Consider the following 12,086-nt stretch of genomic DNA (forward strand, 5'->3'; position numbering starts at 1 on the left):
AACTTGCTGCCTTGTTTACAGCTGGAATTCTCAAGAAAAGGGCCACGATGTGCTCCTTCCTCTCCGCAGGAGTGTCTCCCTATCAGAAGACAGGCCTTCTTTTCGCACCTTTGTCTAATTCTTTATTTCCTCAGGAATTAGTGGGCGAGGTGGCTACTGCTCTCACTCAGAAGGCCACACATGACTTAGTTACTCATTCGACTAGGAAAGTTTTGCCTCCGTCTTTCTCCTCTCGAAAACCTAAGGAATCTTCTTCTGGGTTTCGTCCTCAGTCCTTTCGTGGGAAACCCTCTGGGAGAGGCTCTTTTAAACCAGAAGGAAGGAAACCTAGAGGCAGAGGGGGCAAGTCCGGCCGAGGTAAAGTCTGACTGCCCTCTCCTTCAGACAGCAGTGGGGGCCAGGTTGACTCACTTTTGGGAGGCTTGGGAGAGGAATGGAGCGGACCCCTGGTCCGTCCAGGTGTTAAAGGAAGGCTACAAGATCCCCTTCCTGACCAATCCTCCTTTGGTCACAGATCCAGTGGATCTTTCGCCCAAATACAGAGAGGGTCCCAAGAAACAAGCCATGCTTCTACAGATGTCTCTTTTATTAGAGAAACGAGCAATAGAGGAAGTGCAAGATGTTACGTCTCCGGGGTTTTACAACCGCCTTTTTCTAGTACCCAAGAGTTCCGGGGGGTGGAGACCGGTTCTGGACGTAAGTGTGCTCAATGGTTACGTCCAAAACTCGACGTTCACCATGGAGACTCAGAAAACAGTTCTGGCAGCTGTGAGGAAGGACGATTGGATGGTCTCTTTAGATCTTCAGGATGCCTATTTCCACCTTCCGATTCATCCCAGCTGCAGACGTTATCTGAGGTTCATGGACGGAAACAAGGTCTTCCAGTTCAGGGCTCTTTGTTTCGGACTTTGCACGGCTCCTCTATTGTTCACCAAGATCATGCTGAACGTGGCAAGCATGCTGCATTCGAGGGGAATCAGGGCCTCTCTGTATCTGGACGATTGGCTGATAAGAGCCTCCTCAGCCGATTGTTGTTTGAAGGACCTCAAGATGACTTTGGATCTCTCCAGAGAACTGGGTCTCCTGGTGAGCTCGAAAAAATCACAACTCATTCCATCCCAGGAGATTCTTTATTTGGGGATGGAGATTCACAGTCGGAGTTTTCGGGCTTTTCCGTCGTCGGTGAGAATCCAAGCAGCCCTCCTAAAAGTACAAACGTTCCTGAAGAGAGATCTTTGCTCCGTCAGAGATTGGATGAGCCTTCTGGGGACTCTCTCGTCGTTAGAGAAGTTCGTGACCCTGGGGAAGTTGTTCTTGCGTCCTCTTCAGTTTCATCTCAACCGCCATTGGAAGAAAGGGGACAGCCTCGACAGGGATTGCATTCCCATCTCGACTTCCATCAAGTCTCATCTTCAATGGTGGAACAACGAGCCCAGACTGAAAGAAGGCTTGTCTTTACTTCAGAGGAACCCAAACCTCGTGTTGTGTTGCGACGCCTCCAACTCGGGGTGGGGAGCCACTCTAGAGAAGCAGGAACTTTCGGGGACTTGGACGGTAGAGCAAACCTCTCTCCACATCAATCAAAAAGAGCTTTTAGCTATTCATCTGGCTCTCATCGGCTTCGAAAAGCAGATCAGGGGCAAGGTAGTCCAAGTCAATTCGGACAACACGACAGCTCTGGCCTATATTGCGAAACAAGGCGGGACCCACTCTTGGCCTCTGTTCGAGATTGCAAGACTGCTCCTCATCTGGGCGGAGGAAAGGAAGGTGACTCTTTTGACGCGGTTCATCCAGGGAGTCAACAATGTGAGCGCAGACAGACTCAGCAGGAAAGGTCAGGTTCTCTCCACAGAATGGATTCTGCACCCGGACATCTGCAAGAGTCTGTGGCGGTTATGGGGTCGACCTCTCGTGGATCTCTTTGCCACCGCGAAGACCAAACGACTAGAGTGTTATTGCTCTCCGGTTCCAGATCCCGAAGCTTTTCACATAGACGCTTTTCTGATGAACTGGTCACACATGGAGGTTTATGCCTTTCCTCCGTTCAAGATCCTTTACAAAGTGATTCAGAAGTTCGTTTCACACGAGGAGACCAGAATGACTCTGATAGCTCCGTTCTGGCCGTCAAGAAGCTGGTTTCCAGAGGTACTGGAATGGATGGTGGATGTCCCGAGAAGCCTTCCCATGAGACCCGATCTTCTCAGACAACCTCACTTGGCCCGAAATCATCAAAACCTCCGAGCTCTACGTCTGACTGCCTTCAGACTATCGAAAAACTCGCTAGAGCTAGAGGATTTTCGAAGAAGGCAGCCAAGGCAATTGCAAGGGCAAGAAGGTCTTCAACCATCAAGGTGTATCAGTCCAAGTGGGAGTTGTTCAGGGAATGGTGTAGAACTAACGCGATTTCCTCTTCCAGTACATCGCTTTCCCAAATAGCAGATTTTTTCTTGGACCTTAAAACTAAGCATAACTTCTCGTCATCAACTATTAAAGGTTACAGGAGTATGTTGGCGACGGTTTTTCGACACAGGAACCTAGACCTTTCTGATAATAAGGATCTACGAGATTTACTTAGGTCTTTTGATACGACCAAGATGATTCAAACGGCTCCCATCGCCTGGAATTTGGATGTTGTCCTTAAATTTCTCATGAGTGACAGATTTGAACCTTTACACTCGGCTTCATTTAAGGACTTAACCTTGAAAACCCTTTTTCTAGTTACCCTCGCCACTGCGAAAAGAGTTAGTGAAGTTCACGCTTTAAGCAAGAACATTGGTTTTCGGAATGGGAAAGCCATTTGTTCTTTGCAACTGGGGTTTCTGGCCAAGAACGAAAACCCTTCTCGACCATGGCCCAAATCCTTTGAGATTTCTAACCTTTCGGATTTGGCTGGCGATGAATTGGAAAGGGTTCTCTGTCCAGTTAGAGCTCTACGTTGTTATGTGGACAGAACTAAGAATCTGAGAGGTAACTCAGACGCTCTGTGGTGTGCAGTTCGGAAACCCTCGATGCCCATGTCCAAGAATGCCTTGTCTTTTTTCGTTAGATTGTTGATTCGAGAAGCTCATGCTCAGTGTGATGAGTCGGATCAGAGGCTCCTCAAAGTCAAGACACATGAAGTCAGAGCGGTAGCGACTTCAGTGGCCTTTAAACAGAACCGTTCTCTGCAAAGTCTGATGGATACAACATTTTGGAGAAGTAAGTCTGTTTTTGCATCCCATTATTTGAAGAATGTTCAGACTCGCTATGAGGACCTTTTTACGTTGGGTCCTTTTATAGCTGCTAATGCGATAGTAGGTGAATGATCTACCACTACGTTCCCTTTTTTCCTAATACCCCTTTTCTATCTCTTGGAACTCGTTTTTTATGGTTGTTTGTGGAGATTGGGCGTCAGTCTTCCGCAATCTTTGATTTGGCTAGGTGGTCATTTTGTTCCTTGAGTGCACCCGGAACAAGGGTATTGGTTGAGGTCCTGTCATGTTATAGGTGTTTGTACCGTTTGACAGCTCCTAGAGATTTTCAGCCCGAGTGGATTACTGGATCTCTTAAGGATAGCGGACGAAATGAGGCAGAGTATCATTGCTGTCAGCTTCCTTATCAGGTGAGAACTGCTTAAGTTTATTGTATGTAACCCTTAAGTGAATTTTCTGTATGTAGCTGTCTCTGACCCGCCACCAAGGGGTGTCAATCAGCTCTTTTATATAACCAGCGGGTAAGTTTTATATTTAAAAATGATATTTTCATAATAAAATAAATTTTTGAATATACTTACCCGCTGGTTATATAAATTTAACACCCTCCCTCCTCCCCTCTAGAGACTACCTATGGTATGGCTATGAGGCATGGAAGAACTGGAGTTGGTGTATAGTTCCACCTGTTCTACCGCTAGGGTGCGGTTGGTACACCTGGCGTATCTTCGATAGCGCGAGATTTGAATTTTCTGCCCTGGCGTCAGGGACTTCAGCTCTTTTATATAACCAGCGGGTAAGTATATTCAAAAATTTATTTTATTATGAAAATATCATTTTTTTCCTTTAGTCAAATAACATGTTTTTTGACGATATATAATTGGGCTCTTCTCTTCTCTTAGGTGCGAAATCAAGAGAGAAAGAGAGAGTGAGATAGAGACGGAGGGAGAGAGAGGAGAGAAAACGTTCCGTTCAAGCGGGTAACGTTGTTCTCGTGTTACTCTCGTCCCTAGTCTCTGTACGGGGAAAAAGGTAAAACGTTTCTAGGGTTTTATTCTTGTCCCCAGGCTATGTGCGGTGAGAGATTGAAAACGTAGTTTATATGAACTAGCGTTTAGTCTCTTTCCCAGCCACTGAATTTTTTATCTTAATATATGTTTTCTGTTTTTTTGCTAGTATTAATGAGCTGCATTTTACGAATGATTTCGCAATTACTACCTTTTATGAAGGGTAGAATTGCGTGTTTCAGGTAGAAATCAGTAAAAGTTTCGATTTCAGTGAAATAAGTGCAAAACAGAAAATCGATAAAGTGATATGCGCAAAGTGTTACAGTGTTGCGTCCGAGGGTTCGTCTGTTCGTGCCTGTCGTTCACCTAGTCCGGGACCTCTTGCAAGCTCCCAAGCCCAGGGGAGAAGTAATGTCGAACGACTTATGGGTTCGAGAGGCCTTGATCAACGAACAGACGTTTTCCCTCTGTGGTTTCGGGCGTATCTACCCAAAATCGCCCCAACCACTCTAAGACGAGAGAGCCCATTTATTCCTCGTCTGCGGAAGAGGTTTCTCGTAAGAAACCATGGACCAAGGTCTCGCGGCTTATTAAGCGCAAGTCGGTCCTTTCCGCGCAAGTCCAACGGCCCAGTTGTAGCCACTGGGTCAGTTCGGACTCGCTGCAGTCTTCCGACGACTGCTCACCTCCTAAGAGAGGCAAAGCGGTACCGCATCAGGCAGTCACACCGTCTGTTGCCGCACCTGCTCCTGTAGACCCTTAGTGGTCTTTGCTGCAGACCATGCAGTCTCAGTTAACGTCATTGATGCAGGACTTTCGTGCGGAGAAGGTTGACACTACACCAACCTCTAGCCTACAACCAACCATGGTTGTGCGTCCTGTGGACGCTGAGGCGACCTTCTGCCGCACTCCAAGAGAGTCCCGCCACCCATGCGTTCCAGTGTACCCTGCCAGCCGCATGTTGACGTTCAGCGACGCACGGAACCTTCCGTTGACGTTCGCGAGGTACAACAACAGTCTAAGTTGTTTTGTTTTTACGCGGTGCGTCAACCTCCGCATTCTAGAGTTGTTTTGACTGCTCAGTCTAGACAGTCAAGGCAGTCTCGAGTGGACACTGTACGTCCTCACACACCTGTTGTGGTTGACAGTTCAGTTGTTGACAGTTCACAGACTGTCAAGCAGTTACATGACGTTGCCTTCTGGTCTGCTACTTATGCACCAGTGAGAGACTCACTGAGGTAACCTAGCTTTTATCGGACAAGGTTCCTGTAGATGAGGAAGTTGCTGTTCTCCCTCCTACTGATATTCCCTTGAGGACTCTGTCAGATGGAGAGGAGCCTTAAGCTGCTTAGCCTCATATGGACTTTAATTAAATCATGATGATTTTTTTAAGGATCTTCGTCCGGATCTTGTAACTGCTGCTCCTCGTTCGCCTTAACGTGAGAACTTACACTAGGCCTAGCTACTTCGAAGCCGTTGTTTTTAAGCTAGTGCTCTCTCGCTCTCCTAGAGAGCGTTATGTTGGCTAGGCGACTGGTTTTTGCACCAGGAGGAGTTTTAGGGATACAGCCTTTGATTTCCCTTCTTTTAAACTGGCTTATAGAGCGAGAGTCTGATATGACACGAGAGAAGTTCTCGGCTTGGGAGTTCATGCCTCTGCCCAGATAGACTTCTCAATTCTGGTAGACTCGCCCTGGCGCCTAGCCAGGAGACGCTCCAAGTTGTTTACAGGTCAACTTCTCAGCTTTTGTCGAGCCTTTGAAGTTTTGCTGTACTATTATGTCACACAAGGCTTTCAGGGATGGTAAACGGTTCCGCCTCAGTCGCTAACCCCGTCTGTTGCCACACCTGCTCCCGTAGACCCTAAATGGGCTTTGCTGCAAGCCATGCAGTCCAAGCTTGCGTCCTTGATAGAGGACTTAAATGCGGAGAAGAACCTTCTGGCCAACAACCTTCCAACCGGTCGGTTGTGTGCCCTGTTGACGCTGAGGTAACCTACTCGCGTCTGCCAGTTGAGGTGGTTCCTCCTTCTGGCCAACAACCTTCCAACCGGTCGGTTGTGCGCCCTGTTGACGCTGAGGTAACCTACTCGCGTCTGCCAGTTGAGGTGGTTCCTCCACCGATGCGACCCAGTGTGGGTTGCCAGCCGCACGTTGACGTCAAGCGACGCTCGGAGGTGGTTGTTGACGTTCAGGACGTTCAACAACCAGCAGAGGTGACTTGTTGTGACGCAGTGCGTCAACCTCAGCAACCCGGTAGGGTGTTGACTGCACAACCCAGACGGTCTAGACAATTTCGGGTTGACGCTGTACTTCCTCGCGCACCCATGGTTGTTGACAGTTCACAGACTGTGCATCAGTTCCATGATATTGCGTCCGGCTCCGTCACGCATCCACCAGTGCGACCGGATTCAGCGAGTCAGACGTTGCCCACTCCGTTGCCGTTTCCTCATCAGTTTCAGATGAGGAACCCTCTGATGAGGACGTTGCTGACAAGACGATCAGCCCCCAGTCCTGCTATCCATCCAGAAGATGCTGAAGAAGGAATGCTGCTCAGTCAGGCTGTGGATGAGTCTGATAGGGACACTGTCATCCGTGGATCAATTTGTGTCACTAGGAAGACTACACCTCCGTCCTCTTCTATACCATCTAGCTTTTCACTGGAAAAAGGACAAGACGCTAGAAGCGGTCTCGATCCCGGTTTCCGGAAAGATAAAGTCTTGTCTGACTTGGTGAAAGGACTATATCAACCTAAGAGAGGGTCTTCCCCTGACTGTTCAGACTCCCAACCACGTTCTCTTCTCGGACGCATCGGACGTAGGCTGGGGTGCGACATTAGACGGTCGGGAATGGTCGGGAATAGGGAACTCGAGTCAAAGGACAATGCATTTCAACTGCAAGGAGCTACTGGCAGTACGTCTGACCTGGAAAAGCTTCAGGTCTCTCCTTCAAGGCAAGTGGTGGAGGTGAACTCGGACAACACCACGGCTTTGGCGTACATCTCCAAGCAAGGAGGGACCTACTCTCTGACGTTGTACGAGATCGCAAGGGACCTCCTCACCTGGTCAAAAGGTCTAGACATATCACTAGTAACGAGGTTCATCCAAGGCAACGTGAATGTCATGGCAGATTGTCTCAGTCGGAAGGGACAAATAATTCCAACAGAATGGACCCTCCACAAGGATGTATGCAAGAGACTTTGGGCCACCTGGGGCCAGCCAACCATAGATCTCTTCGCAACCTCGATGACCAAGAGGCTCCCAATATTTTGCTCACCAATCCCGGACCCAGCAGCAGTTCATATAGAGGCTTTTCTCCTAGATTGGTCACATCTAGATCTATATGCATTCCCTCCGTTCAAGATTGTCAACAAGGTACTGCAGAAGTTCGCCTCTCACGAAGGGACAAGGTTGACGCTAGTTGCTTCCCTCTGGCCTGCGAGAGAATGGTTCACCGAGGTACTTCGATGGCTAGTAGACGTTCCCAGAACACTTCCCCTAAGGGTGGACCTTCTACGTCAGCCACGCGTAAAGAAGGTACACCAAGGCCTCCACGCTCTTCGTCTGACTGCCTTCAGATTATCGAAAGACTCTCGAGAGCTAGAGGCTTTTCGGAGGAGGCAGCCAGAGCGATTGCTAGAGCAAGGAGAACATCCACCCTTAGAGTCTACCAATCGAAGTGGGAAATCTTCCGAAACTGGTGCAAGTCAGTATCCGTATCCTCGACCAGTACCTCTGTAACTCAAATAGCTGACTTCCTCTTATATCTGAGGAAAGAACGATCTCTTTCAGCTCCCTCTATCAAGGGTTACAGAAGCATGTTGGCATCAGTCTTCCGTCACAGAGGCTTAGATCTTTCCAACAATAAAGATCTACAGGACCTCCTTAAGTCTTTTGAGACCACGAAGGAGCGTCGTTTGGTTACACCTGGTTGGAATTTAGACGTGGTATCAAGATTCCTTATGTCAGACAGGTTTGAACCGCTACAATCAGCCTCCCTGAAAGATCTCACCTTAAAGACTCTTTTCCTGGTATGCTTAGCCACAGCTAAAAGAGTCAGTGAGATTCATGCCTTCAGCAAGAACATCGGATTCTCATCCGAAACGGCTACATGTTCTACAACTTGGTTTTCTAGCCAAAAACGAGCTGCCTTCTCGGCCTTGGCCAATATCGTTCGATATTCCAAACTTATCGTATGGTTGGAAATGAACTAGAAAGAGTCTTATGCCCTGTAAGAGCTCTTAAGTTCTATTTAAAACGAACTAAACCTTTACGAGGCCCGTCTGAAGCTTTATGGTGTTCAGTTAAGAAACCATCTTTGCCTAGTCAAAGAATGCTTTATCCTATTTTATCAGACTGTTAATACGAGAAGCTCATTCCCATCTGAATGAGGAAGACCAAGCTTTACTGAAGGTAAGGACACACGAAGTTAGAGCTGTCGCAACTTCCGTGGCCTTTAAACAAAATAGATCTCTGCAAAGTATAATCGACGCAACCTATTGAAAAAGCAAGTCAGTGTTCGCGTCTTTTTATCTTAAGAATGTCCAGTCTCTTTACGAGAACTGCTACTCTCTGGGACCATTCGTAGCAACGAGTGTAGTAGTGGGTGAGGGCTGAACCACTACAATTCCCTAATTCCATAACCTTTTTAATCTTTCTCTTGAAATGTTTTATTTGTGTTTTTGGGTTGTCCGGAAGGCTAAGAAGCCTTTCGCATCCTACTTGATTTGGCGGGTGGTCAAAGTCATTTCTTGAGAAGCGCCTAGATTAGAGGTTTTGATGAGGTCCTGTTGTATGGGTTGCAACCCTTGATACTTCAGATCCTAGGGGTCGCTCAGCATCCTAAAAGGATCGCGAGGCTCCGTAAGGAAGACGTACTTAAAAAGGCAGAGTAATTGTTCAAGTCGACTTCCTTACCAGGTACTTATTTATTTTATGTTTGTTATTTTGAATAACTGCTAAAATGAAATAAAAAATCCTTAGCTCATAATAATGTAAACAATTATTGCTGGTCTCTACCCACCCCCCTGGGTGTGAATCAGCTTATATAATCACAGGCTAAGTTTAATATTGAAAAATGTTATTTTTATAATAAAATAAATTTTTGAATATACTTACCCGGTGATTATATATTAAAGGACCCTCCCTTCCTCCCCAATAGAGACCCAGTGGACCGAGGAGAAAATTGAGTCTGTGTTTACATTGAGTACTGAGTACCTGCACGACAGATGGCGCTGTTGAAGGACACCCCCTACCTGCATTGCGATCGCTGGCGGATTTTTAACGTAGAGTTTTCTGTCGAGCAACAGAGTTGCAGCTTATATAATCACCGGGTAAGTATATTCAAAAATTTATTTTATTATAAAAATAACATTTTTCATTCATGTTTTTTTTTTCCATTGACCCCTGTATCTTTATTTCTTTCTTAAGTTCTTCTCTTTATTTGGTTTTTCTTTTTATATTCTTACAGGTTGTAGGGTTAACAGTAAAATTTTTATTTCGTCAAGATGTCTTTAATTTTGCTAGATATTAACTGAGAACATAATCCTTTTCTACTAACATTCATAAATATTTTACTTTTATTTATATAAGATGAAAACAATCGTATCCATCTATTTGAGTGCAAATTTGATTAAAGAGATTAATAACAAAATAATTTGAGACAGATGGACTAACAGAAATAGACAGACATTGACAGACAGGCAGACATACAGACAGATTTCCATGTAACAAGCACCAGTAAAAATATGTTGCGTGGATTTAGCAATCAGAAATACTTTCACAGTCATTTGATAATTGTGGCAGTTGTACCTTCAACTCCTTTCATATAGATAAAGAAATTCCATCTCCTCTATTTTGGATTTCATAGGATATTCACATAGCACATCTGTTGCTTCGAAAAGGTCTTATCCAGAAAGACAAAACGCCGTTGCCGGATTTTAGTGTTTTGAGTTTCATCGGATATGATTTGAAGTCAAAGAATTTGGCAGTCATTCATCCTACTATTATACAGAATTCTTGAAGGGATTTGTTTGCCTTTATATAATATGCTAAGGACAGGAAAGCAAGGCGAGTCTCTTTTTTGTCTTTTATTGAATTACTGAAAACTTGAAGACTGGTATAGGTTATTGTGAGGTTACTTAGAGTTAAATATTCGATTTAAAGAGAATAAATATGGATGGATCTTGTGATTCGTTGAGTTTACTGAGATTTTAAATAAACGATTCTTATTTTCTTTTGAGATTACTATGAAAAAGTATTGGTAGTCATTTATTTTAATGCAGTTTATTTAAAAGAACGAGCAGTTTTTAAGCTTCTCTGCATTTACTAGAAACATTGGTTCTTGTTTCTTTAAACTTCTTGGAGTTTGGGAACTGAAAAGAACACTTCTTTAGATATATTGAATTCACTATAAATGACACCTCTTATTTTATATTGAGTTTTCTCAGAGCCAAAAAGGATGGTTTTTGGTCTGTATTCAGTTGTTGTGAAAGAATATGTTATTCTGATTGTTTCCACTCGGATGGCCGAGATAAAAATGGCTGTCCTCAACTTCACTGAGTTTGCAAGCAACTGGAAAAGAGGATCTTTAATTACCACAGTAGTAACTGAGGATATTTGAACTATTATTAGTTTAATTGAAACTGGAGATGGGTCTTGGATCTTAACTTGATTGTACTAAGAACCTAAAGGGTGACATTGGCTCTCTAATAAGTAATGTCAAACTGAAAGGAGAGGTATTTTGGCAGCAACTGGAAGGATAAGAAGACTCTAGTTGAGAAATGGATTAACCATTTCAATGACGATGTTCAGGTTGTAGGTGCAGACTCCATTTGCACATTCTGGAAGAGAAATAACATAGACAATAAGTGTAATGCTTTCCTTATTTTCGCTTGGTTTTGTGGTAAGTGCGAAAAAGGAAAACTTAGTGGCTATCAAAGCATATTAGGTGTTTGATGTTATCAAAGAAAAATTTCTAAGAGGTATATATTTATGATTTCAAAATATATTGATAAAATGGAAAACGTTTTTTATGACTCCGTAAACAAAACAGGTAGAGGGAGATTTAGAATGATCTAACAGTATAAAGAAAAAATACAACAACTCACTTCTCCCAGAAACCTTGATGGGGCTTCCTGGGTTTGTCTGTTGATTTGGTTCCATTTGGGATATTTCCAGAGGAGTTGTGTTGTGAGAAGTTGTAGTTGTTTTTGGATATTTTGGTGAAGATAGTTCAGCAGGAGTGGTTTCTGGATTTGTGTTGGGAGAAGTAGCTGTTTTGTTAATAGTTATATTGGGAATTGTTGGTGAAGTCAGTTTAGGAGGAATGGTTTCCGGATTAGGGTCGGGAGAGGTTATAGATGTTTTGTTAGTTATGTAGGAAGGTGATGAAGTTAGTTCAGGAGTGGTGTCTGGATTAGCATTAGGAGAAGTTATAGTAGTGTTGCCTAATACCATATTAGGATTTGCTGGTATAGTTAATTTAGGAGGACTGAATTCTGGATTAATAGTGGGAGAATCTGTAGTTTTGTCACTAATTATGTTGGGAGTTGTTGGTGAAGTTTGTTCATGAGGTCTTGTTTCCGGAGTTGCATTGAGAGAAGTTGTTGTTTTGCCACTAATTATGTTTGGAGTTGGTAAAGTTAGTTCAGGAGGAGTGTTTTCTGGATTTAATATGGTATATATTGTAGTGTCTTTGTCAACAATTATGTTGGGAGTTGTTGGTGAAGTTAGTTTTGGATTGGTTTCTGGATTTGTTTTGGGAGAGATTGTAGTTTTGTCAAGAATTACTTTTGGAGGAGTTAGTGAAGTTAGTTCAGGAAGAGTGGTTTTTGGACTTGTGTTGGGAGTTGTAGTAGTTTTGTTGATGATTAAGTTCATAATTGTTGATGA

The 12,086-nt window shown here is 44.3% G+C and overlaps 2 protein-coding genes across 2 annotated transcripts in view; one reads left to right on the plus strand and one right to left on the minus strand.

Moving 5' to 3' along the window:
* The window catches only part of LOC137648733 (uncharacterized), a 332,677-nt gene that overhangs the window by 32,286 nt on the left and 288,305 nt on the right, over positions 1 to 12,086 (plus strand). The gene's annotated exons all lie outside the window — the stretch shown is intronic.
* LOC137648242 (mucin-2-like) overlaps positions 9,822 to 12,086 on the minus strand; it is an 8,673-nt gene continuing 6,408 nt past the window's right edge. The window contains exons 4-5 of the mRNA XM_068381165.1: positions 11,303 to 12,086; positions 9,822 to 11,035 (exon numbers count right to left, since the gene is read on the minus strand). The exon at positions 11,303 to 12,086 is cut by the window's right edge and continues 623 nt beyond it. Coding sequence (XP_068237266.1) covers positions 10,965 to 11,035; positions 11,303 to 12,086 — 855 coding nt within the window. The 3' untranslated portion in view covers positions 9,822 to 10,964. The remainder of the gene's footprint in view (positions 11,036 to 11,302) is intronic.

This window comes from Palaemon carinicauda, chromosome 10, assembly GCF_036898095.1.
Source record: "Palaemon carinicauda isolate YSFRI2023 chromosome 10, ASM3689809v2, whole genome shotgun sequence".
Lineage (NCBI taxonomy): Eukaryota > Metazoa > Arthropoda > Malacostraca > Decapoda > Palaemonidae > Palaemon > Palaemon carinicauda.